Source organism: Panicum hallii, chromosome 5 (assembly GCF_002211085.1).
Source record: "Panicum hallii strain FIL2 chromosome 5, PHallii_v3.1, whole genome shotgun sequence".
Lineage (NCBI taxonomy): Eukaryota > Viridiplantae > Streptophyta > Magnoliopsida > Poales > Poaceae > Panicum > Panicum hallii.
In genome coordinates this window covers 56,642,722-56,670,508 of record NC_038046.1, presented here as the reverse complement: position 1 = coordinate 56,670,508, position 27,787 = coordinate 56,642,722, and the positions used below count along the sequence as shown (strand labels likewise).

Below are 27,787 nucleotides of genomic sequence, written 5' to 3'. Positions count from 1 at the left end.
CAGCCCACGCATCTTAAAGCAACGGAGTTTCCAGGCCCATTAACCTCGGCTCGGCTCAAAGAAACAGTTTATTTGTACGGCTTCGGCTCGTTTCCTGTTCCAGTGGCTGGTGCTTGGTCGGATCGGAAGAGACCAAGCCATGGCCGTCGGAGCCGCATCTCGCATCTAATCTCCGAGGCTCCGACTACCGCGCTGCCTGCGGACGACGCCTACGGCGGTAACTGCCGAGTCCTCTCCCACCTCCTAGCTCCTGCGGTTGCGGCATCCCGTCCCCAACGGCCTGCCCTCGTGGTGGTCGCGCACGCCGCCGGCAGCTGGCCGGAGTCACCTCCGAACTGACTTAAGGAATCAAGCTAAGTCAGTACGTTCTTTCTTTGGTCTCCATTCAAAATCTTGATTCTTGCATGAAATTGGCAGAAGTGTGTAGCTGTGTTGTGATTGAGTTTTTTCTTTTTTTAACCTTTCCCCCCAGATTCACGTTGAAACTGCCCCTGGAAGCAAACTGAAGAGGACAATCGATAGACATTGTGCTATAAACAGATTGTTGTATTAGTATGTCTAATGCCGATGGAGCAGCTGACCAAAATATTTAAACACTATCACAACTAATATTTTGAGATGGCCTCCATCAATATGTTTTTGGAGCTCCTGAACCTCATGTATTTTGAGCTCATAGTAGAGTTGTGAAGTGTAGTATTCTGTTTGCCTAATACGAGTTTTAGAGGTGTGGATAATCTCAAAAATAGTTTGCTAACGCTTATGAAATGACATTTATTTTCAGAACTAAGCTTAGCAGGTTATGAGACAGGTAACATCATGGCCTTGACAATGTTGCGCAATTGGAAACAATCAGTGCTAGGGAGAACAACAAGACTCGGTGCACTGCTGACAAAGATGGACATGTTATCATCAATACAGGCGAATCTGAAGCTGATATGTGCAACAAAAAAATGAGTTGAAAATTTCTGGACAATGAAGAAAACATCATATGAGGTTTTTAGGTTGGAAGAGAAGCAAAGATAAGCATGTGTACTCTGTATGCTAGTATTGCTCAGTGCTTGGTAGCCTGATTGTATATCTTTGGTCTGTAACCTCTATACTTTTTATTAGCCAGTGATCAATTTTCTGTAGTGATCAGTTTTGATTTCTATTGTCACAAAAACAACGGAAATGGATTATTACAGCTCCAGTTACATCGAAATTTACAAAGAGTGTCTACTGCTTATGTGCTTCATCAAAATGCAATTTTCGAGCAGCTGATGCTTCTTGATCAACTCCAAGTAAAAGGCTTGTATATCCTCCTGGCATCAATGGAGCAACCATGGCTGGAAAATCCGCATACACATCATTGGTTACAACATTGTGTACTGTCATATTAGCACCAATACTTTCATCAAAAGATGTCTGTGTAAAAAACAAAACCTTCAGAGAATATTCAGATAAATGAATTATTAAAAAAGGAAAATAGTATAGGCTAGTATGTCGTACATTCAACTGTTTTGGATCCTGATCATGTTTTGTATTTTGGTCTATTTTCCGTGAACCTTTCCCTATAGCATACAGAGGAGTAAAATATAATCAGCAATATATGCTCTTTGATTGAATAGGTGCATCTATAAATATAAATGCAGCTAGTAAAAGAAGTGATATAAGAGGATAAGTATCTTTATCAGAAGAACTTTTCCTTTTCTTCCCTGTATTCTTTTCAACAGCATTCTTTGCTCGTTTATTTTTTGAACCTTTTACTACCTCAGGAACTCTAAACGATATTTTACTATTTACTGTATCTATACTGCAGTCATTTGAAATTACAGGAAAATCAGTTTCTTCCATCTTGTTTAGTGAATGATCAGCTGTAAGCATCTAGGCCCTCAAGGTATGTTTCGGTGATTAATGACAACCATTATTGTGACTAATGAGTTTGTGCAGCTTTATAGATCATTATCGCTCATTTGGTTATATGTCAAAAGAGGCCCCTAATTTTCATTATTCAAAAAGGCGATCTCGGCATTCAACTCAATTATGTGTCAAGACTAAGGATCTTTCTAGTCCTAAGTGTCATAAGGTTGAGAAGGACACTTAGGTTAGTATAGGTTTTATAGTTTTGTAGTGATCGCACTATTAAGAGGGGTTTAGGCTTAGTAACTTGAGCATGGACATGGTCAGTTGAAAATGGATGCACACAATGGTCACTCAGGTTTCTAGAAGCTCAAATAAGTGGTTCTCTACTTATATCTCAAGAATATTTGGATTTCATTCAAGACTCAAGTCAGAAAAGGCAAAATCAGAAAAATCCTTAACACCGGTTTAACCGACGTCTTAAGTTTTCTTTACGTCGGTTAAACATGGTCTACAGGTCAGGACAAGTCAATACACCGGTTAAACCGACGTTATTTGAAACTGGACGTCGGTGCAGTTGTCCAGAGACTCGGTTTTTCAGTTGATCAGTGGACAACTACACTCACCGGTTAAACCGACGCTATATGAAATTGGACGTCGGTGCAGTTGTCCAGTGACTTGGTATTTCAGTTGATCAATGGATGACTACATTCACCGGTTAAACCGATGCAACGACGGTTGATCTTCCCAAACAGTAACGGCTAGTTTTCAGAAGGGGAGTTTACATTCACCGGTTAAACCGACGATGATTATTGGAGGGACATCGGTTTAACCGACGATACGCAGTTTTTTTCTGGCAGCTTTTTCTCCAACGGCTCTATTCGTGTGAGCTGCCCATATATACCCCTCCAATGGGTCATTCTACCACTCTTGACACCAGGCAACACCCAAACACACATACTTTGGTCAAGAGCCACCTTGAGCTTCAACATTTCATACACTTGTTCATTCAATCATTCAAGAAGCAAGATTAAGGACTTGAGTAGAGAGAAGCTTGTGTGCATCCATTCTTGGTGATTGGTTCTTGCTCAAGTGAAGGCCTTAGCTTGTTACTCTTGGTGATTGGCATCACCTAGGCGATCTTGGTGATCGAGGTGATTCTCGCGGAGCTTGCCAGGGATTGTGGAAGCCCGGAGAAGAGATTTGTACGTGGCTTGATCTCCACCACACCAGGATGGTGAACGGAGACTCTTAGTGAGCGCCCTCGTCTTGGTGACTTGGGAGGTGACAATACTCTTTGTGAGTGTCACAACGTGGATTAGGGGTGTGTGCCAACACATCGATACCACGGAAAAAAAAATCCGGTTGTCTCTTGTCCACTTTACTTATTCAAGCATTATCTTTCATGCAATTCATTCATGTGCTTGGTTTAGGGATCACTAGTTAGCTCTACCTTGCTAGGCTTTATCTCTTTTTATCTTATCTAGCTTGTGTAAGTTGTTTAGTTATCTGGTTGGTGAATTGGTGCCTTTCTAGTTTTTGCATAGGATAAGGTTGCTTTATCTTGTTTTAGAAATTGAAAAAGGCCCAATTCACCCCCCCCCTCTTGGTCCATCGATCCTTTCAATTGGTATCAGAGCCTCGTTGCTCATTTGGATCATTAGGCTTCACCGCCTAGAGCTATGGCCAAGATAGGTGGTTCGCCGCCGCACTTCGAGGGCAAGAACTTTGCCTATTGGAAAGTTCGCATGGCCGCATACCTTGATGCGATTGCCCCCGAAGTATGGTTGGCAACTAAAGTCGGGTTCACCGGAGATCCCATCCCCGACCAATTAAAATGGAATGCTAGAGCTAGAAATGCAATTTTCGAAGCTATTAGTGAGGAGGTCTTTGCTAGAGTTAATGGCATGGACCTAGCAAGTGATATTTGGAAGGAGCTCATTGAGATACATGAAGGTTCCACCAAAGTTCGTGAGCAAAAATATCACTTGTTTAGAGCTAAGTATGATTCCTTCAAAATGCTAGCTCATGAAAATTGCAATGATATGTATTCTCGCTTGAATGTCATTGTCAAGGACATTAATGCACTTGAAATATCCAAAATTGACAGTGCATCCATTAACCGCAAGATCCTCATGCTCCTCCCGAAGCCCAAGTATAACATTATCAATGCTATGCTTCAAAAGGAGGATCTCGCCACAATGGAAGTAGGAGAACTTGTGGGGGAAATTCGCGCTCATGAAATGAGCATTCTTGGTATGACCGAAGAGCCAACATCAAGCAAGTCAATTGCTCTAAAGACCAAGACAAACAAATCCCGCAAGCTCAAGATGGTCAAACAAGACTCAAGCTCAAGCAATGAAGAAGATGATCATCATGAGAGCTCATCCGATGTTGAAGATGATGGAGAGCTTGCTCTCATGATGAGAAAGTTCACACGCTTGAATGAGAAGATCAATAAGAAGGGTTTCAACTTTGACTCCAAGAAGGGAATGTTCCGGCCAATGGATGTCAAGAACAAGATTTGCTACAATTGTGGCGAAAAAGGACACATCCGTCCAAATTGCCCCAAGCCGGACAAAAGAAGCAAGGACAACAAGAGTAAGCATCGCCATGATTCAAGCGATGATGAAGAAGAGGAAAGAAAGAACAAAAACAAGAGATTTGGGAAGAAGAAGACCCATGACAAGAAGACCAAGCTCTTCCCGAAGAAGAAAGGGCATACCAAGAAAAGTTTCTTGGTGGAGAAACAAGAGTGGGTGACCGATGTCTCATCAAGCGAAGACTCAAGTGATGAAGAAGACATTGTCACCATCGCCCTCACCAATGAAGAACCATCTCTACCACCGCCTCCTATGTGCCTCATGGCAAAAGGTAACACCAAGGTGAACTACAAAGCCGGTGGAAAACATTGGGTACTTGATAGCGGTTGCTCTCAACATATGACCGGCAATGATAGCATGTTCACCTCACTTGAAGACCCCGGCGATCATGAACATGTCACCTATGGTGATAACTCAAGGGGGAAAGTCTTAGATTTGGGTAGAATTGCAATTTCAAAAGATTTATCCATTTCAAATGTTTTATTTGTAGAAGCACTTAGTTTTAATCTTATTTCTATTGCTCAACTGTGTGATCTTGGACTAACATGTGCCTTTGACAAGAATGGTGTTGTAGTAACTCATGAAAAAGACAAGTCATTGGTATTCACGGGGTTTAGGCATGGCAATATCTATTTGGTGGATTTCTCTTCAAAGCAAACAAGCACCATGACTTGCCTCTTCACCAAGTCGTCTCTTGGGTGGCTTTGGCATAGAAGAATTGCTCATATTGGCATGAGCAACCTCAAGAAAGCCCACAAGAGAGGGATGATCACCGGCATAAAGGACGTCACTTTTGACAAGAACAAGCTATGCAAAGCATGTCAAGCTGGGAAGCAAGTTGCAACTCATCATCCTATCAAGACGATGTTGTCTACCTCCAAGCCGCTCGAGCTACTACACATGGATCTCTTTGGTCCAACTTCATACAAGAGCATTGGCGGTAACCTCTATTGCCTAGTAATTGTTGATGATTTTTCACGTTACACTTGGGTCATGTTTCTAGGCGATAAGGGTGAAACTCCGGAAATCTTCAAGTCATTTGCAAGAAAAGCTCAAAGGGAATACAATTCCCCAATTGTGAAGATCCGGAGTGACAACGGCACCGAGTTCAAAAATATGAAAATTGAAGAATGGTGCGATGAAGAAGGAGTCAAACATGAGTTTTCCGCCACCTACACGCCCCAACAAAATGGTGTGGTGGAAAGAAAGAACAAGACACTCATCACCCTAGCAAGAGCAATGTTGGATGATTATGGCACGTCCGAGAAGTTTTGGGCGGAAGCAATCAACACGGCGTGTCATGCATCCAACCGAGTGTATCCTCACCGACTCCTCAAGAAAACTCCATATGAGCTCATCACCGGGAGGAAACCAAATATATCATACTTTCGAGTCTTTGGTTGCAAATGCTTCATTTATAAGAAAAAAAGGCTCGGTAAGTTTGAAAGTAGATGTGATGAAGGTTTCTTTCTTAGTTATGCATCAAACTCCAAAGCATATAGAGTATTCAATCAAACCTCCGGGTTAGTTGAAGAAACATGTGATGTGGAGTTTGATGAATCTAATGGCTCCCAAGAGGAGGTTGTTGGCTATGAAAATGTAGGGGATGAAGAGATTGAAGAAGCCTTAAAGAAGATGTCCATTGGGGATATCAAGCCGGAAGAGGTGCATGAAGACAATGATCAAGGGGGAGGAACTTCCTCATCTTTGCCAAACACCTCCACGGCACCCCAAGTGAATGAAGATCAAGATAAAGTTGATCCACTACCTCAAGAAAATGTGTCAACGCCAACACCCCAAGTCCAAGAACAAGAAAAGCAAAATGTTCCACCACAAGCACAAGTCACTCATGATCCACCCCAACAAGCATCCACGCAAATACCGCTAGTGAAGCATGGTCGCATCTCCAAGGATCATCCAATCGGTCAAATCATTGGTAGTCCTTCCAAAGGAGTAAGAACTCGCTCTAAGTATGCTTCATTTTGCGAATATCACTCATTTGTTTCTTGTATTGAACCCACTAGCATAGAGGAAGCACTTGAGGACTCGGATTGGGTGATAGCCATGCAAGAAGAGTTGAACAATTTCACCCGCAATGAAGTATGGGTCCTCGAAGCTCCTCCGAAAGACAAGAACATCATCGGAACAAAGTGGGTCTTTCGAAACAAGCAAGATGAACATGGGGTAGTGGTACGCAACAAAGCAAGACTTGTGGCAAAAGGGTTTTCTCAAGTCGAAGGTTTGGATTTTGGTGAAACTTTTGCTCCGGTCGCAAGACTTGAAGCTATCCGCATTCTTCTTGCTTACTCTTCACATCATAATATCAAGTTATATCAAATGGATGTGAAAAGTGCTTTCTTAAATGGCTTTATTAACGAACTTGTTTATGTTGAGCAACCTCCCGGGTTTGTAGATCCGAGGAATCCTAACCATGTTTATAGGTTGCACAAGGCACTCTATGGACTCAAACAAGCACCAAGGGCTTGGTATGAGAGGCTTCGTGACTTCCTAATCATGCAAGGTTTCAAGATCGGGAGGATGGACACCACTTTGTTCACAAAAGACGTCAACGGGGATCTTTTCATTTGTCAAATTTATGTTGACGATATTATCTTTGGCTCAACTAATGATTTACTAAGCCATGAGTTTGCTACTATGATGTCTAGGGAATTCGAGATGTCCATGATTGGTGAATTGACTTTCTTCCTTGGTTTTCAAGTCAAACAAATGAAGGAAGGGACATTCATCTATCAAGAAAAATATACTAGAGATATCCTGAAAAAGTTCAAGATGGATGAATGTAAGCCAATCAAGACTCCTATGGCTACAAATGGGCATCTCGACTTGGATGTGGACGGTAAACCTGTTGATCAATCCCTCTATCGTTCAATGATAGGGTCTTTGCTTTACCTTACCGCATCTAGGCCAGATATAATGTTTAGTGTGTGCTTGTGTGCCCGTTTTCAAGCTAACTCTAAGGAATCACATCTTTCGGCTGTGAATAGGATCCTTCGGTATCTCAAGCACACCCCTAGCATAGGCTTGTGGTACCCCAAAGGCGCTAGCTTAGATCTCTTGGGATACTCGGATTCGGATTTTGCCGGAAGCCGTGTCGATCGCAAGAGTACCTCCGGGGGTTGCCACTTGCTTGGGCGTTCTCTAGTTTCTTGGTCGAGTAAGAAGCAAAATTCCGTGGCTTTGTCCACCGCGGAAGCGGAATATATAGCTGCCGGTGCATGTTGTGCCCAAATTCTATATATGAAGCAAACCCTTTTGGACTTTGGTGTGAAACTAGGAAGAATACCACTCCTTTGTGACAATGAAAGTGACGTAAAAATTGCCAAGAATCCGGTTCAACACTCTCGCACAAAGCACATTGATATTCGCCATCACTTCTTGCGTGATCACGAAGCCAAGGGGGACATTTCCCTTCAAGGTGTGAGATCCGAGGAGCAATTGGCGGATATTTTCACAAAACCTTTAGACGAAAGTACCTTTGTTAGGCTAAGAAATGAGCTTAATGTGTTAGATGCGGCAAACGTCATGTAAGTTGCCATGTCATATAGAAAAATACATACATATAGGACACTTGTCTAACCATGGTAAGATAGTGATGAGCAAGGGTTTAGCTAGAGGTGGTGGTCCACTTGTTTTCCTCTAGGCTTGTAGAAAGGCTCATCATGATGAAGCTTTCCGTGGGATCAAACTTGACAAGTAGAATTTAAATTATCGCTATGCATTTCTTGTCATATAGATGTGCACTTCATATTTACCTTTCTTTCGCATGTGATTGTAGTTTGCATTATCATTGCATGCGTAAATGTCACAAAGGAGATCACTTGATGAAAATGAGACTTGTTTTACATGCAAGATCTTAATTCATGAGAAGTGAAAAGAGTAAAGTGTTAGGTGCGTTATTGCCTAGTGAGCCATGTCGTGATGAGTATGAAGCTTTCCTCCTTCAATATTCCTATGACATGGCTCACACATTTTAATTTGGCGCTTTGTCTCTCTTGCGACTTTTCCTTGATTTTGAAAAGAAAACCTATTTAAGTTATTAAACTATCCTATTTACTTTGAGGGGTAAAGTCGCCTATGCAAGTCCATTAACTTGAGTTTAGTTGAATCTTATAAGTTCATTGGACTTAGCATAGAAAAGTGAGCTGAGAGAGGGTTTTTGGGTTCACCGGTTAAACCGACGTTCAATGGATCTATACCCATCGGTTTAACCGGCGTTACTAAGTGTCAGCCACAGCGCAGTCATTTCAGGCGTTCAACCGGCGTATACAAAGTTTGCAGCATCGGATCAACCGATGAACAGAACACAATTCTGACCTGAAAATCAACTGTTATTTGCATCATTCAACCGACGAGTTCACATTTCAGATCATCGGTTCAACCGGCGTACAGATACAGATTTGGCAAGGTTTCTGGTAAACTACACCGACGCAATCAACCGGTGTTCAAAACCTAAGCGTCGGATCAACCGGCGATAAGAAAAACTGCGGGGTCCACATGTCATATTCCTCTCTTGACCGGTCACGACCTCACTCCCGCTCATGTTTTTGCCGACCGTTCACCTACTGCCGCTCCCGTTCCCGCGCCACCGTTCGCCGCCGTTCACCGTCCGCCGCATTCCCGCGCCCGCACCCGTCCGCGTCCACGCACCGTCACCTGCGCGCCGTGCGCCGCCCGCTTGCCGCTTTGCTCCACCGCTCTCTGCGCCGCCGCCCGCCGCATTCCCGCGCCGACCGCCGTCGCTCAGCCGCCCGTCGCGCCGCCGCTTGCTGCGCCGCCACCCGCACTCTCTGCACCGCCACCGTCTGTCGCCCGCGTGCATGCGCAGCCACATCCTCTCCTGCACCCGGGCAAACCCTAAACCCTGCGCCACCGTGCCACTCGCTCATCACCATTCCACCACCACTGCTGCTCCGCGCATCACCTGCACCGCATTGCGTCGCTTGCGGACCGTACATTGCCCTCGCACCTCCGCGTCATCGTCTTGTGCCACCCGCGCAAAACCGTCACCGCACCGCTTTCTGTTACTTGTCGAGATGGGTCGTGACAAGAGGAAAGGAAAGGAGATCGTGGTTGAGGAGCCCGCGCGCAAGCGGACTCGCGCAGCGAGAGAGGCCGAGAGGGCCGAGATGGTGGCTAAGGCCGCCGAGGAGCAGGCGTCAGGCCGTGCTCGTCCGTTCGCGATCAGAGATCCGCCAGCCAGGGGCAGAGGCAGAGGCAGAGGCAGAGGTATGGGCAGAGTCCGAGGTGCCAGGGCCACCAGAGCCGTGACAGCAGCAGCAGCAGAGTCTGAGTCTGGTCAGTCACATTCAGCGGCAGAGTCGGAGACAGCTTCAGATTCAGAGACAGCGCAGTCCGAGCAGTCTCAGGGGCAGGACACTCAGTCACCAGCTCTACGACGTTCTGGCCGCACCCGGCAGACGTCCCCCGCAGAGCAGACTTCACCTGCGACCGAGCGTCGCACTGGACCTAGGACGCGAGGAGGTCACCAGCCACAGGAGCCTCGCAGGTCCACAGCAGCAGCAGCAGCAGCTCGTCGAGCCGAGGCCCTAGCGGCCGAGCGCGCAGTGTTCCGCATGGACACTGTCGTGCGTCTGGAGCCAGGTGTGCTGCTCCAGAACTTGACCAAGGCCAATGCGGCAAAGGTCAAGAGGCTCAGGTGGAGTGTACAGGAGGAGGAGTGGTTTCCCGTGACACGAGACAGCAGGGTCGATCGTAGATTCTGGACACTCCTTCAGGCCAGTTTCTACGAGACCTATCAGCGGCGGGGCCACAGGATCTTTCCTCACAGAGTTCTCGACTGGGTTTCACTGAGGACAGCTGCAGGGGGAGCCGATGTCAGGGAACACTTTGATCACTTCAAGGGTCTGCCCAGGTTGCTCTCGATTGAGAGGAACAGATATATTGAGGACTGGGTCAGAGTTTTCTATGCCACAGCTTGGATAGCCCCAGAGCGCAGAGCTGTTCACTTCATGTTCGGAGGGCAGGTGTTTGGTTTGTCCAGAGCGACACTCGCAGGGATTCTAGGAGTTGATTTGGTTGACGTCTCCCTGCACGAGATGGTATATGGTGATGCAGATCCACCTCGCAGGGCCATGATTGGCGGGATTGCACCTTCTCACGAGGCGATCTCACAGTGCTTCCGCCAGCCCTTTCCAGCTTCCTACGCCAGGGTCCCCAGCCTGCTGACCCCAGAGGCTTATGCTGTTCACATGGCACTCCGGAGGACTCTGCTCCCGAGGAGTGGCTACCCAGAGGGGTTCACAGGTCTGCAGCAGCTGCTACTGCTTCACATTCTCACTCACGAGCCGTTTGATATTGTTGACTTTATTTTTGCTGAGATTGAGGATGTTATCACTGATGGGATGGGAGTCGTGCGTCAGTTTCCTTATGCTCACTGGATCAGCTTCATCTGTTCCATGATTGTGCCAGCTGAGTCACCCATCAGTGCAGTCTACAGGCAGGACGAGGTCCCCTGGTTTCCAGTTTACCGACCGACAGCACCCTCAGACAGGAGGAGAGGGAGACAGGCAGATCGTGCTGCCATGGCACGGCTGTCACCTGAGGTTCAGGCCCGTGTTGCCCAGGAGGACGAGGCACTGCTAGCCGCTGAGGCACAGCTTCCCGGAGGAGATGATGAGATACATTGGTCAGACCTTGAGTCAGACTCCTCCGAGGACGAGGAGTACTTCCCTGCACCTGCTCCAGCGAGTCATGATCATGAGGCAGGGGGATCCGGAGAGCCAGCTCCAGTGACAGCTGCTGCCGCTACAGTCTCAGAGTCACAGGTGTCTCAGCCGTCTGAGCTCACCGCACTTCTGCAGCAGCTGGTCACACAGCAGAGAGAGGACCGCCGTGCACAGGAGGAGGCCAGGAGAGCCCATGAGGCTCAGCTTGCAGAGATACAGAGAGAGGCCGCCCGAGAGCGTGCTGCTACAGAGGAGCGTTTTGTCGGCCTCATTGACAGAGTATCTCAGAGGACAGACGCTCAGTTTCAGCAGATGCAGCAGGGCATGATGGCGATGTTCGGGATGATCTCACAGCTATACTCTCACACCGGACTCGCCCCACAGCAGCCAGGACAGTCAGGCCTTCAGGGCGCTGGAGCACCACCACTTGCAGTTACACCAGCTCCGGCCTTCACTGCTCCAGCTTCCTCCGCGACCCCAGAGATCATGTTCTCATTGTCAGCACTGCTTGGGTCTGCGAGTCGTCCTCTTTTCTCTCCACTGCTTGCGACCTCACTCTTCCAGGAGTCACCCTCTGCAGTGCAGTCTGCCGGCCTCCCCGTCGTACCACAGTCACTACCTTCAGGGGGAGGAGGAGAGGTCTCTTTGGCTCAGCAGTCGTCCCAGCCGGCAGCATCAGCACTCACTACTTCAAATGTTGATACATCTTCAGCTGAGCCGGCTACTACTTCTACGGACCTTCCTCCAGGCAGCGCTAGCACACGTGCCTCCACGACAGCTACTCCTCCAGTCAGCTCAGCGCCAGCCGGCAGTTCAGATCAGCAGCTCCCCTCCGTCACTGAGGATCCACCATCCGATGACGACGATGATGATGACCCGGATCGCTTCCTCGCCGTCCCGCGGCACCCGGATCAGTAGCTAGCCTTTTTGTGCTTTGATGCCAAAGGGGGAGAGGGAGTGAGAGTCAGGGGGAGGGTAGCATTAGAGAGAGCTCGTGATCAGGACCTTTATGCTTCTTATTGTACTATATTTGGTATTAGTTCATGGATATGTACATTTGTCATTTGAGCATGCTGACTTTTTTGCGACATATCTATGGATTTCGTTTGAGCCATTGAGTTCTTTGATTCTCTCTTTTCGAGTTTGCTTGTGTTTATTCGTGCCTTATCTTTCTCGCTCTCTCGTTATCTATGTTTATGTTGTCATCAATCACCAAAAAGGGGGAGATTGTAAGCATCTAGGCCCTCAAGGTATGTTTCGGTGATTAATGACAACCATTATTGTGACTAATGAGTTTGTGCAGCTTTATAGATCATTATCGCTCATTTGGTTATATGTCAAAAGAGGCCCCTAATTTTCATTATTCAAAAAGGCGATCTCGGCATTCAACTCAATTATGTGTCAAGACTAAGGATCTTTCTAGTCCTAAGTGTCATAAGGTTGAGAAGGACACTTAGGTTAGTATAGGTTTTATAGTTTTGTAGTGATCGCACTATTAAGAGGGGTTTAGGCTTAGTAACTTGAGCATGGACATGGTCAGTTGAAAATGGATGCACACAATGGTCACTCAGGTTTCTAGAAGCTCAAATAAGTGGTTCTCTACTTATATCTCAAGAATATTTGGATTTCATTCAAGACTCAAGTCAGAAAAGGCAAAATCAGAAAAATCCTTAACACCGGTTTAACCGACGTCTTAAGTTTTCTTTACGTCGGTTAAACATGGTCTACAGGTCAGGACAAGTCAATACACCGGTTAAACCGACGTTATTTGAAACTGGACGTCGGTGCAGTTGTCCAGAGACTCGGTTTTTCAGTTGATCAGTGGACAACTACACTCACCGGTTAAACCGACGCTATATGAAATTGGACGTCGGTGCAGTTGTCCAGTGACTTGGTATTTCAGTTGATCAATGGATGACTACATTCACCGGTTAAACCGATGCAATGACGGTTGATCTTCCCAAACAGTAACGGCTAGTTTTCAGAAGGGGAGTTTACATTCACCGGTTAAACCGACGATGATTATTGGAGGGACATCGGTTTAACCGACGATACGCAGTTTTTTTCTGGCAGCTTTTTCTCCAACGGCTCTATTCGTGTGAGCTGCCCATATATACCCCTCCAATGGGTCATTCTACCACTCTTGACACCAGGCAACACCCAAACACACATACTTTGGTCAAGAGCCACCTTGAGCTTCAACATTTCATACACTTGTTCATTCAATCATTCAAGAAGCAAGATTAAGGACTTGAGTAGAGAGAAGCTTGTGTGCATCCATTCTTGGTGATTGGTTCTTGCTCAAGTGAAGGGCTTAGCTTGTTACTCTTGGTGATTGGCATCACCTAGGCGATCTTGGTGATCGAGGTGATTCTCGCGGAGCTTGCCAAGGATTGTGGAAGTCCGGAGAAGAGATTTGTACGTGGCTTGATCTCCACCACACCAGGATGGTGAACGGAGACTCTTAGTGAGCGCCCTCGTCTTGGTGACTTGGGAGGTGACAATACTCTTTGTGAGTGTCACAACGTGGATTAGGGGTGTGTGCCAACACATCGATACCACGGAAAAAAAATCCGGTTGTCTCTTGTCCACTTTACTTATTCAAGCATTATCTTTCATGCAATTCATTCATGTGCTTGGTTTAGGGATCACTAGTTAGCTCTACCTTGCTAGGCTTTATCTCTTTTTATCTTATCTAGCTTGTGTAAGTTGTTTAGTTATCCGGTTGGTGAATTGGTGCCTTTCTAGTTTTTGCATAGGATAAGGTTGCTTTATCTTGTTTTAGAAATTAAAAAAGGCCCAATTCACCCCCCCTCTTGGTCCATCGATCCTTTCATCAGCCTCCAATTCCAGCTTCTGTAATGCTCTCTCCAAATCATCAAGAAGTGGTTTTGACACTGAACACTTCAGTGCAAGAGATGTTGCCATTCGAGACAGTCGTGCGGCATGTGCTTTCAAGTTTTCTTTCTCCTTTCCTTTTTTCTCAACATAAAAACCTCTTTTTGCATATTTTGTCCATCTATTCAGAATATACTGAGACTGTAACATGAAAATATCGGTCATATTGAATACTTTCAAGGCATGCCTGCACAATATACCTACAATGTATAGAAACCACTAGTAAGCAATTTGTATTGGAACCAAAATTTTAATTCAAATACTGTATACATACCTATGGATTCAAACTTCCTGCAAGAACATGTAATAGTCTTATCTGTAGTGTTGAGTACAACTGTTGCTCCAACATTTGAGTCCCTATGTGTAACCATGAATGTTGATATAGACCCCTCAGCTTGTACTAACTTGCAGGTAAATGAAAACTGACTTTTAAATTCTTCCTCGAACTCTTTATACATCCTTCTTGTATAAGATTCAGCAGCTGTCTTCAACAAAGGAAAATCTGGGATGTACTTAACTGGAAAATCTGGGATGTACTTAAAGACATTATTCATACCTTCACTCCTTTGGGTTGTCGTCATATCAGCTGTAAAAGAATCACGATAAACTGCAGCCCACTTTTTTCTTAAATCATATAAATTTAGCATCCATGAATTCTCTTGCAGGCTGTAGTCTGTCAACAATTTATTCCACTTTTCTTCAAAACACTCCTCTGATCTATCTTCATAGACACAACTTTTGAAAGCAGGTAAAAACTTCTTAGGGTGCTTATTAATTACATGACTAAGATGTTTTGCAGCATTAAGATAAATGTGCCACAAACAAAGACGATGACTTGTATTTGGGAATATATAAGCAATTGCTCCTGCCATGGCTGCATCCTGATCAGTGAAAATAGTACTTGGGTGCTTACCCGACATTGCTGTCAAAAAAGTTTCAAAGAGCCAGATAAATGAGGGAATAGTTTCATCAAATAACAATGCTGCACCAAAAATGATTGTCTGCTTGTGGTGGTTGGTTCCAAGTAGTGGAGCAAAAGGCATTTCAAATTTGTTTATTTGAAATGTAGTGTCAAATGACACAGCATCACCAAAGCATTTGTAATCCATAATAGACTGACCATCAGCCCAAAAAAAATTGGTTATCCGTCCATTTTCTTTGTTTATTTCAATGGCATAAAAAAATGTGGGATCCTCCATCTGCTTGTTCTTCAAGTATTCCAACAAAGTTTGTGCGTCATTGCATTCTAAATACTTCTTCCGTTCGCGACCAATTTCATTACAGCAATCAATCTTCAAGAATGGAACATTTTCAGCACGACCATAGAATTGTTTCATAAATTCGTACACTTGTGACGGCTTCATCCCGGCTTCTCGTATTTGACTAATGAGTTTTCTGTCAGCTTCCATAACCCGCCGCTGGGATCTCAACATGTGTGTCTTACCTGGACTAGCCATATAATGATTATGTTCAAGCTCAACATGTTGCACTGTCCAAATTCCCTCTCTGCTTATACTGAACAAAACACGAGCATTGCAACCTGTCCTTGAACTGCCCTTTGATGAACTAGCATCTCCATGCCCTTGTTGGCTGCAAACTATCACTTTTGATGATATTGTTTTATCCGCTCTACGCTTTGTGTCATGTTTTCTGATACTGAACCCAACCATACCGGCATATGTGTTGTACATCTCATATGCACTTTCTCCGGACTCAAAAGACATTCCAACTTCAGGAACAATCACAGTTGGCCCATGCTCATTAGCCTATTGTAAAATGTGTCGTAAGCAAAGTCATATTATCACAATACAAATTAATGTGTTTATCTTAAATATTATGCATAATCATGTTACCTGACATGCCATTGATTCAGGGATTGTGTTGTCATCGCCTTGAGCATTTTCACCAATAGTCAATGATGTTGTGTGCAGTGTCTGCTTTTCCACGTATAATAAGTACTAAATATTTGCGCATATCAAGAATGAACAAATCGTAAATTAACAAAATATTATCAAACAAATAGATAAATCTACCTGTGTTTTCTGCTGATCAGTGGCTCTATGATCACCAATGGTTGCAGAGTCTTCACATGCGAAAGGGAGCATAAGAGATTGTAACCGCTGCTCGTTGGCTTCGTGATCCTCAATTATTACTGCGGTGTTTTCATGTGCAGAAGGAAGCCCAGGTTGTGTTGCCACGTCCTCTTGTCCTGCCATGTGCTCGTGTCCTTTTCCTGCCATGGTGGTCATGGATTCACGGTGCTCGATGATTACACTAATTAAAACATGTGTGAGAGCTGCTACTTCTGAACTGAGAATACATTACCTTTATCTTGACGGAGGAGGTGCGGATGGCTGCGAAGCAACGCAGGAGAGGCAACGGTCGCGGCGGCGGCGCTGCGTTGTTGTTTTTTTTTCTGCCCTAGGCCCCTAGTTTCTATTCCGTGATTGTGTCTTTCTGTTCTGCATAAACGAGAAAACGAGCCGTACGAATAAACTGTTTCTTTGAGCCGAGCCGAGGTTAATGGGCCTGGGAGCTCCGTTGCTTTAAGATGCGTGGACTGGACGCGTGTCACGAATCGGCACCAGGCTGCAGTGCCGCTTCTCTGCAGCCGGATGTAGAGAATTTTTTTCCGGCCTTACGGGGGCCTGAGCTTCGCCGAGTATGGTATGGGAGCTGGTAAATATAGTTGGCCATGGACCGCCCGATCCGACTCCGGCACGGGCCCTTCTTGATTAGACCCGATCCAATTGGTCCAATTAATTATTGGTGCCAGGCTGGGCGATCCACATGCCGAGGTCTCGGTCCAGACCCGGCACGAAGGTCTGTTATCCGTGTCGGGCCGGCCCGATATCCCATACAAGCTATACGTGCCAGGCCAGCTCGTGAGCCCATGTATCCATTAACCCCTTCATTAATCTAGAATTATCTCAAAATTTTAAATTTGATAAAAAATTTATTGAAATCTTAACACATTCTCAAATTCAAATACTTTCATTCACACATATACATTCAAATATACATATACACACAGACTCCCGGGCCTCAGCAGGCCTTCCATGCTTGGGTCGGCCTACGTGTTTGGTCGGACCGAGGCTTAATCATGCCGGGCCGGGCCAGCCCACGTGCCGAGGTGTCAGCCCAAGCACAGCCCGATTAACTTTGTACCAGTCCGTGCCTGTGCCGGTCCAAAAAGTCAGGTCATGGGCTGGCCCACGGAACTCGGACCGGATGGAAAACTATACTCGTGAAGGAGTGGTTGTAGGCAGGTGCATGGACTGTTAGATATGGACTGGAATCTTTAAAGGAAAAATGAATCGTCTTTTTTTTATAAGAACAAATGAATCGTCTTAAGTTAAGCCTGTAGTGCCATGCACGAGCCACAAGACTGTCAATGCAGCACTGAAACAAGTCACATATCAGATATCACAGCAGACTGAACTTTTTTGAGGATGTCTCTTACGGTAACAGAATAAGTTATTTTATTTCTCCCAGCAGAGCCTATCTGCTATAGTGGGGCCTAGTGCAGGCCCTTCATAATCATACAGCAAGGCTCTATCCAAAACTTCTATAGTTGACAGGTTTACCACCTTGTTATTGTACTACCACCAGCAAACCCGTTGCCATAATTTGATAGCATCCATGCGATGAAAAGGGTGAAATAGAAATTGGCGGAAGGACCACAGAAAGGTCACAGAGGTAATTAGAAACAGATATCCCTGGCAAAAGCAAACAACAGAATCTCTTACAAAAGCATAATCCTTCTTAAATAGAAGCCTTTTGTCCATAGCACAGGACACATACACTACTCTAACCGCATCAACGATAGCAAGAAGATGAGAATACCATGCCAAAACTAAAAGCTTAAATATTCTGCCAACAAAGTGCTCAACAGAGCTGTTTCATCCATCCAAAATTACTACAATGCAAACAGAGGTCCTCAGGTGGCACTAAATGACATGGCAAGGCCACCAATTTTCACATTCCAAATGGCAACAAAACCTGATGTATTAAGGCAGGCAAGAAACATATCTGACACCTGAAAATCAACACATTTTGGGCAGGACCTTATACCATCATGCACATCCTGAAGGTCTGCCACAAAGTTCCATTGCATACCCCACTGGTTTATCACAAGAACAGCAAGCATAATACACTCTGCGTTGCATGGATGAGCCTCACAAATTACTGGTTTATTAGGAGTCAATGAATGGTAAGCCGATCACTGAAGAGCTAGACAACACTAAGTTGATCTCTGAAGAGATAGACAAAACTTTTAGACACTCCCACTGACAGCTGCATCATGCTTCATCTACAGGTAAAGAAATAAGGAAACTTTGTGGCGTTTCACTGTCAGTTTCCACTTTCCATCATAGTCTATGAAGAACATTTGTGATACCAAAACTTCAAGAAAGACAGAGTAATGACATATATGCTTAAGGATAACACTTCTTCTGAATGAGGTAATAATGATTTCGCTGGAAATCTGACTTGGTATTTTCCACTAAGTGATTGTAGTCAGGAAAGAACAAAAGCAGTTTTCTGGACCTGAGTCACCTTCCTCCAACACTGAATACTCAGTAGGGAGCCACCTTTTCCACTCCCCATGCAATACTTCAGTATCGGATGTGGAATTAACTGCGTACTTTTGTGAGAATGACAGAATGCATGAACTGTGATAGAAACATCACCAGGTACGAAAAGAAATTCATTAGAAACTTGAATCCTCAACTTGACTAGAAGCACCAGAACAATATCCCCATGCTAAAGACTTCCCTCTAGAAATAGAAGAAAATGTTTCAAAGACTGCGTAAGTGCAGGTATCTGGGATAGCTCTAGTTGATTCACTTGTCAGATTGGCCTCAGCAGTTGCCAGGACAAGATATCCTGGATTGTAAACCCATAGTAAGAAAAGAAACAGCAGAGCAACAAGGGCTCCAACATGATTGACGGGGAACAATGGAAAGCAATAAAGCCTCACCATGGTCTGCGAGCAGTTCAAAAACACGCCTTGTTGGAGATGTAAAAGCCTCTCAAAATTTTGATAGTTTAAGATGGGGCTGTGGGCAATGTCCATCTGCATAACTGTAGTACAGAAGGCCCATCATCTACCAGACGAGATGTGTACATTGCCTGTATGCTCCTCTTCAACTGCTAATGATGGTATCAAGCAACACTGCTTGAAAAAGACGGCAGGAAATGGAAGGAATTAGCCAACGGCTGGACAGAGCATGGACAGGTTTTACAGAAAGGGAATCTACCGACCAGAGAAATGCCTTCAAAATGATCGAGACACAAAAAAGCTTAGAAAGATAAACTTACTTGGCCTTTTCATTTTTGAAAAGATCTCAGTTATCACTAATTAACAACTAGAGTCTCAGTAACAATAAAGCATATAAAATATGACAAAATGCAGCACATAGTTAGGTTGAGGACAATTAAAAAAGGACAGCTAGAATACGGCTTGGTAAAGAACACCAACATTAGTACTCAGAACTTAGAACAGTGTCCAACACGTTCCACATTCAAGCGAAATCCCAAGCTGATGTGGAGAGCAATTAGCTTATGAGCCATGGAGCAGATAGGAGGCTACCAAAATACTGGCACACAAGGTAGCATAATTACAAGACGAAGTCCATAATCCCCAGCAAAACCACTTATACCTCCTTGAAATTACTTAATCTAACAAAAAAGTACGAAATGGGCAGATGAAAGAGTCTGCTATCACTATCAACAGCAACAGTTCCCTAATCGAGACCTGCACGTGAGGCAGACGAACTCATGGTTCACACCCAATTCGGTAAAATTTTGCACCTAAAATGGAGGAATCATGCTGCAAACACAAGCACCCTACCCAAGAGGAGCCTAATCCTTTCTCCAAAGAAAGGAGCCTAATCCTCGAAGCTCTGAATGACTGAATCCTGGCCTAAACAATCCCAACTCCGCACGAACTATTCAACTCGTACCACGTACGTCTACAGCGCGAAGACATGGGCGCGTCCAATGAGCCCAATCCGTGCAGCAAATCGCAACGGTGCAGGCCCCGGATCCAGCACCGACCAAAACCTCGCCACCTGACCATCCCAGAGTTACGTCTCCCCGGCCGCGACGAGCACGCAGCGCGCGGGATCGCCCCGAAGGAGGGAGGAACTGGCGGGAGACGAGAGCTCACCTCGGAGTGCGAGCCAGCGAGCGCTCCCCCCGCGACAGGCGGAGATGGCAGCGGCGGCGCGCCGTGGTCGGGTCGGCTGGTGGCCGCGAACCGCGGGTGGTGTCCTCGCCTGCCGCCTCCCCTCTCCTCTCCCCTCCTCTTCGCTGCTGGGCTTCCGGCACGTGCTCTCACGTGAGGCGGGGCTGATGCTCTCTGGGCTGGCGATCTGGTGGGCTTTCGGTTAGTAATTTGTGGGCCGTTGCCCACAACTCGCATGGGCGTGCCGTGAAGTTCTGCTCGGCCCATGAAGCAAGAAGCAGGACGGGCGGAAAAGGGGTTTAAAACGGAAATGCATAGACGATCATGGCTGCATGATGCCCGAGAATGGAGATCGTACGTGCATGGCTGGCATGATTGGCGAGATCCGGGCGGCCATCATCAGGCTCACGTGCTGCATGAACACAGCTATAATCAGGGCCATAATCAACTCATAATTCGCTCGCGGCAGCAGCACCGGCCGTAATAAGCTAGTGATCGATCCGTGCTCGATCTATCTATGATTGCTTGCTCGATCGAACAGGTGGTGCTGTTGCTTAATCTCGGTAACTGGAAGTGAGATACGGCTATACTACACCCAACTTTGTTTTGCATGGTCCTGCTTGTAGAAACGTACTGTAGCTAACAAAAGGAGAAAACCTCAGCTAGTGCTGCATGCATCATGCCATCCACTATGCTGGTGCCAGTACCATACAAATAGTAAAAGAAAAAAACTGTAGATTTGATTGAGAAAGGCAGAGGCATGCACGCACGCACTGTTCATCCGTCCGTCTCCTCTTGATACAAACGGACGGATAGATCATGATGGCCTTGCCAAGAGCAGGGCTGGGAGAGACGAGAGGTAGAGGCCCATCATGGCGCCATCTTGCGAGCACTGCGAAAAAGGGCATGGCATGCACACTCGCTCGCTCGTGTGGGATGGAGATGAGTGCCGGCCGGCTCCATCGAAGTGCACACGCACATGCCTGCAGGAGCATGGCTATCCTCTGCGTGCATGCGTTGCCCCCCTCTATCGTCTAGAAATCTCCTGTTCAATTATTGAGCACTCATCTACACGCCCAAGCTAAATTACTAGCGTATTCATACTACAAGCTTAGCTAGCTAGGATCTCCCAAATTCTAAGGATTGTTCAAAAGAAACCGACGGATTCATAGAAACAAAAAAAAGCTCCAATTTAGAAATGCCTGAGAGCATATGTTTCTGATCATCTGCAGCACTCATCATACTAAAAGGCCACCATGTATTCGCAACAACAAAATAAAATAAAAAAATCATCGAATAATGATATCTACCACGGTTCAAAAGAATATCGACCAGATGTGTCCAAAAGGCCGCGAATAATTTTTGGCTTTGCAGAAAGGGAGCCTTTTGCACACCAGGTCAGCCTTTGCCATCAATTGACAAAACCATGGAGCAGCTGCTAGCAGGAGTACTACTGATGAGCGAGGGAGAGCTTTCTGCAGGGAGACGAAAGAATAATTCGATCGGGATCGCGCGCGGATGGAGAGCGGAGACAGCCGGTCGATCGATCGGTGCGCCCGCCAGGCCTCTGGTTTCAAAGGTCGCGATCGAGCGAGCGACCGTGGCCCCGCCTACGCGGAACAGATTTGACCTGTCGATCTATCTGGGATGCTGGTGTTTCTGGCTTTCTTTCTGCTCATACGTCCAAACCATCGCACAGGAACTCTAGTACTGAATTGTTCAGTAATCATCAGTACGAAGTACGACGGCTAGTCTAAGTTGACCAGTAGCCGCCAAACAGTAGCTAAGTGTTCCATGCCATATAAAGTTCGAATTAACAGAAAAAGCTCAATTTGATCGATCATGTTGACAATTGAAAAGCTAAGAACTTCTGAATTTTCGGCGTGCAGTAGTGTAAATGTTAAAGAGTGATTTGTCGCCGTTAAATGAATTCCAAGTCTTATCCTAGCTAGGGCAGATAAGATGGCGGCACTGCTCACAGGTCCAGCCATGTCGCTCTTTACTCTCCAACAGACGCGCCACCGCTTTCGCCATTTTTCTTTTTTGTCCCTAACTCCCTACACCCGGCAGTATATCACACACCACGATCCCCGGCCGCACACACGCTTTGCTCGCTCCTAGTTGGGAAAGCAAAGCTAGAGAGAGAGAGACGCAACGGAAAGGGAAGCTGAGAGAGAGAGAGAGATGTTCCCGTCGCCAGGGAGGCCGGTGATGGCGCTGGGCCACGGCCAGCACACCTCGTCCACAGCCGGCGCCGCCATGGCGGCGGCGGCGGCCTCCTCGTCCACCCCCTCCATAACCTTCTCCTTCCAGCCCTCTCCTCCGCCAACGAGCTCCCTCGCCCACCATGGCGTGCTAGGTTACAGCTCGCTTCTCCTAGAGCACCCACCCACCGCCACCACCTCGTCCTCCTCCTCGCACGCGCCGTCGTCCGCCATCCCTCCCCCCAACCTCCACCACCTCCATGCAGCGCACGTTTCCCCTCCCACGAGGTCGTCGTCGACTCCTCCTCACCCATGGTAAGATCAGATCTCTCTCCCCAAGAAACTAAGCTCCTTGCGTGTATTGTGCGTGACGTTGTCGCTTTCCCCCTTGCCAATTAGGTCGACCTGTGACGAAGGGCATGATCAAGGTCAAGGCAGGCAGCGGGGAAAGGGCAGCGCTGCGGCGGGCGAGGGGCTGGCTGCCGGGCATAACGGCGCGGCGGCGGCGCTGGGGGTGGGCGCGGTGAGGATGAAGAAGGCGGGCGGCGGAGGGAAGGCGCGGCGGAAGGTGCGCGAGCCGCGGTTCTGCTTCAAGACGATGAGCGACGTCGACGTACTCGACGACGGCTACAAGTGGCGCAAGTACGGCCAGAAGGTCGTCAAGAACACGCAGCACCCCAGGTATAGCATGCTACCACACCCTGGCCGCTTCTTCCTTTGCATCTGCGCATAGGCATGCATGTGCAACCGTGCACGGACGTCGATGCACTTGCACATTTGTTCCCAATTCCCATAGGTTCCTTATATGCATGCCATGGCTGAATGATCACATCGATCAGGCCGGCCTTTTGGTTCCATGAGATCATCGTTTTCCTTTGCAAAGTTAATTTAAGATTTTTGGGAATATTTTGTGAGGAGTCGTGGATTTCAGTAAGGCAAGGGGAAATTGGTGTTCAGTTTGGAGATCAACTTAAAACTTAAGTAACTACGACCGATTTTGAGTCCAGTAGCATATGTCTAGTGATATGCGTATAGTATGGATTTAATTAGTGGATTAATTTTAATCCTAAGCAGGCTAATCTTAGAATCTTGTTTAGTTAATTCTGATTCCAGATTGTTTGTCCAAACGATAACAGGTCAAGCTTAAATAGATTTTAATGTGTTTCAGATGGATTAAAATATTCTTGTGATTTAAGCAATGCTGCTTGTGATTTAATACACCTCAACATATCATCGAGTCGCACCTCAAAAGATATTGTTAAATAAACAATAAACAGAGGGGAAGAAAAAGGTCTACACTGCTTACAGTAGATTGTATATAGTTAAATTAAAAGAGCGCCCATACAATTAGAGTATAAACTATAGCCATTGCTCTTTCTCTATACTAGGGATTGGCTTGCTGGATTAACTTTGATATGGATTCTACCTTAATTCTTGTGTTTGTTCTGCTTAAGGGTACTGTGAACAAGATCATTCATCTATGTCATAATGCACAAAACCATACCTCCTTTTATGCCTTTTCAACTGATAAAATTGCCTTGATCTTACGCTCACCAATAAGCAGATTCAAACTATGCATTTTCTATTTATATAGGGCAATGTGACAGACAATTTAATTTTGGACCAACAATCCTATTTTCCCCACAAACTCCTAATGTTTTATGTACAAAAAACTATCACGATAGACACTCAGATGACATATTATACATTTCACAGCAGAGATATATCCATTTCAAATATGTTATTGATGCTAGATCATTGTATAATTACTTTGATCACATGCATCAAATTTACCGCAAATGTTTCATTTGGTCCTAACTACGGAAGAAGGACATTAATTAGAGACAACTATCTTTTTTATGAAAAAACAATACAGATGCAGCCAATAATTACTTTAATACCCATCGTTAAACGGCAATGGAAATCAGAATTGTGATTTAACTATGGCAACACAAATTTTTGAAACAACCTGCTTAATATATTTATGTAGCGAACAAATGAAAAAGATCACAAACTCATTTTGTTGCATCACCACCAGATTCATGAAAGTATGTTTATATCAGTCTTCTTTACAGTATTTTTATTATGTTTATACATCTTGCTATTATGAGCATAATTGATTTTATATACAATGCTAAAATAATACCCATCAATCTTTTGTTGTTATTTTTAGAAGATACAAACTGTTACATTAGAAAAATCATTATCCACATCGATGCTTCCCACATTAAGGACCAATCCAGTTTTATTATAATGACCATGGGAAATATTGCATAGAAAATTAAAATATATTTCAATGTAATAAAACTAATTCGTCTGCTATATATCTAGTTTATAACCAATTGTAAAACTATTTCTGCAATATGTAGTTATGATCTTGTTGTGCATAGTTTGATTTTTTTTCAGTGCAATAATTTCTTAGTGCACATAGTGTTAGTTCAAGGTTTTATTGTAAAGAAAACAGAGGGGGGGAGCGAAATTAATAAAATGCTGAAACCTTCTCCACAGAAAACTCGCTTTTGTAAATAGTTCAGTGCACTTCTGCAAGCAGTAAACCAGAGAGCATTCTCACAAACCTTTCCACACTCCCACAGTTGCTTTTTCCTAAAGTGCTAGTCATTGGATCTGAAAAGGAAAAAGTGTTCGCAAAGTTGGTCCTAAGATGACTTTGCTGTGTCCCTGGTCCCTTCCTGCCTATACCACCTATTAAACTTGATCCCTAATACTGTGTAGTTTCTTATTAATATAAGGATAAGTTATTTTTCTTCCAGAAGAAGGTAACCATGTGTTGCGACTTTGCGAGAATATGATATTTTCCCATCACGTGTCTTAGATATGATATTTTTCATGACTATTAATTTGCCGCAATTAGAACATACTCCGCCGTCCCAAATTTAACTTTTCTAGAATATGAATATGGAAAAATCAAAATGACTAATAATTTGGAATGCAGGGAGTATCAAATAATCTGCTAAGCTTAAGGATCAACCAGTCCATTTTCATGTGGGTCCTGTGTATTGGCTATTGCGGCGCCGTGCAGTAGAGAATGACGTTCATCCTAACAAGTAGTAGTAGTAGGTTGAATACTCATTGCAGCATCTAATAGTTCCACTAACGTCCACTCATCCATGTGTACTAGCGTAAGCAACAACGATCGACACAACGAACTTACTAAAAGTATGAAATTTTAGTGTTAAAAATACCAATGTTAGCCAATAAAAAGTGCTATATAGCATAAACAAATGTGCAATTATTTTAAAAAATTCACCTGCTTAGACACGTAGTTAGTCAAGAACTGGAAATGACATGACATGATCTATATCTTCTCCGTGACCAGATCAAATCATGAAACCACCACACGTCCACACGTACCTAGAAGCGTGTGAATCCGATGTCCATCGGCCTCTGAAGGGCTATCATGGCAGGCAATGCCAAAGCATTGACCCACACGCTGCACCAGACATGAGCCCAGCATCCAGTCCAATCTGATTGGCCATTCGCAATGATGCCACTCAGAAACCCTCCTCCCCTCTGGTGTCTGAATCTCACCATACCCATGCCTTTTTCCAATCAGTTGGCAAATCTCGGCAATCAACTATCTTTTACTCGTTTGTACTTTGAAAAAATATTTACCCAAGGAACAAAGCAAGTGATGAAGTGGAATAATGACACTATGATCCGCTCCAGATGAACTATTAACGTAACTCATTGGTTTTAGGACCGTAACTTGTGAAATAGCCTTATGTATTATCGATTCAATAGAAGAATATTTGATGACCTTGGCTGGATAATAACTTTAAATTAGGTCAATGGGATTGAAACCATGCTACTTTTACACAAGAAATTAAAGGTTATTACAACCTCCAATTCACTTTCTTCTTTCCCCATGGGATATATATCTGCTTTGAACTGGCTGGCCTTGCATTGGGAGGGGAGAATCTTTACTGTTTCGCAAAGGGCAGGATGATGATGAAAAGGTGGATTTGAGCTTTGCAAAGGGCCCAAGTTTTTTTGTTCTTGTAATTATTACCGCATCTTTATCAATCTATGGCCCTTAGGCTGAGTGAAATGATGCTACCTGGGTAGCCTGGAATATTATTATTATCTCTCTACTACATTTTTCCTTGTTGATGTGTCAGGCCATGATTGAGATTTCCAATCGGTGTACTTTAACCACCAGCGATCGACAGGCAGTGCTACCTCTGTATAAACGGTTATATAGAATTATATGTTTGTCAAAAAGTAAGGAAAAAATTATAACAGTACTACTAGTAGCTAGTTGTAGACTTGGAGTTGTAGTGAACAAATCAACAGGAGTCTACTGGCTACACCAGCTAGTCTACTGTTAATGTGTCGTGCATGTGTCCATGTCTATTAGTCTATGACAAAGATAACAGTGCTCTAAGCAAATGTCCATGAGAGTTTCTTTCGACCATGGTTAGGTTAGGACAATTCGTACTAGTTAATTAGTGCGGACACTTTTACGCTTAATTTTATTGGCATGTACATGTACATGTAGAAGAAATAACCTGAATTATCGGCAATATATTGCATGATATGCAGGAGCTACTACCGGTGCACGCAGGATAACTGCCGGGTGAAGAAGCGGGTGGAGCGTCTGGCGGAGGACCCCCGCATGGTGATCACCACCTACGAGGGCCGCCACGTCCACTCCCCATCCCGCGACGAGGAAGACGACGCCGCGCGCGCGAACGCCGAGATGAGCTTCATCTGGTAGCTAGTAGCTAGCTTCCATTGCCGGCCTAGCAGCTGCGATCAGGCGTCGCCGGCAGTGGGACGGAGGACACACCGGCCGGCCGCGCCGTCGTCGACGACATCGATCGTCGCGTGCAGTGGCCGGTCAAGCTTCGTCAGCTAGCTGGATCCTGATTCCATCCATGCATCAAACTCGAGTCTAAATGCATTGCAATATCTATGGATCTTTGCGTTGATGTCGTCGCTGTTATAGATTACATGCATTGTGTGAATTATTACTACTCCTACTGTTGTAGTTAATTAATTAGCGCATCCAGGTTAATTATGAACTGATAATCTATATATATAGTAGAAACTGCTCTAGATTTAGCAATGTTTTACTGCCCTTCTTCGTGATACTTGCCACTTCAGAAAAAAAAAAGGTTAAGTTGGTGTTGATGGTGCTAGGTTCTTCCACCTCCATCGTCACTTAAGGATCATCTTTAGATGGGTGTGGGAGCAACATGTGGAATCTTCGGCGGTGGAGGATGTAATAATGTGTATGCTTGTATGATGTGATTATTTGATTTTTTTTGTTTGCTTTCACTCTGATGTGTATATATGTACCGAATTTTACAATTTCACATTTAA

General features: G+C 45.1%; 1 protein-coding gene and 2 long non-coding RNA genes across 3 annotated transcripts; 1 reads left to right on the top strand and 2 right to left on the bottom strand.

Annotated features, from left to right (window-relative positions):
* Positions 1–15,789: 15,789 nt before the first annotated feature.
* LOC112892079 lies at positions 15,790–16,218 on the bottom strand. The gene is made up of 3 exons (XR_003228660.1): positions 16,081–16,218; positions 15,901–15,981; positions 15,790–15,813 (listed from the first exon to the last, which is right to left on the bottom strand). It is a non-coding gene; the product is annotated as an uncharacterized LOC112892079 (long non-coding RNA).
* Positions 16,219–18,758: 2,540 nt separating this feature from the next.
* LOC112894684 lies at positions 18,759–20,385 on the bottom strand. The gene is made up of 3 exons (XR_003229021.1): positions 20,220–20,385; positions 19,029–19,223; positions 18,759–18,934 (listed from the first exon to the last, which is right to left on the bottom strand). It is a non-coding gene; the product is annotated as an uncharacterized LOC112894684 (long non-coding RNA).
* A 2,030-nt stretch (positions 20,386–22,415) lies between these two features.
* LOC112894965 (probable WRKY transcription factor 13) lies at positions 22,416–27,517 on the top strand. Its single transcript, XM_025962819.1, has 3 exons — positions 22,416–22,756; positions 22,841–23,122; positions 27,005–27,517. The coding sequence occupies exons 1-3, from the start codon at positions 22,422–22,424 to the stop codon at positions 27,177–27,179; spliced, it is 792 nt and encodes a 263-aa protein (XP_025818604.1). The 5' UTR covers positions 22,416–22,421; the 3' UTR covers positions 27,180–27,517.
* Positions 27,518–27,787: the final 270 nt, after the last annotated feature.

Coding starts and splice junctions, on each gene's coding strand:
- LOC112894965 (XM_025962819.1), top strand. CDS start 22,422: ATGTTCCCGTCGCCAGGGAGGCCGGTGATGGCGCTGGGCCACGGCCAG. Junction 22,757..22,840: donor TCGACTCCTCCTCACCCATG/GTAAGATCAGAT, acceptor CTTGCCAATTAG/GTCGACCTGTGACGAAGGGC. Junction 23,123..27,004: donor AAGAACACGCAGCACCCCAG/GTATAGCATGCT, acceptor CATGATATGCAG/GAGCTACTACCGGTGCACGC.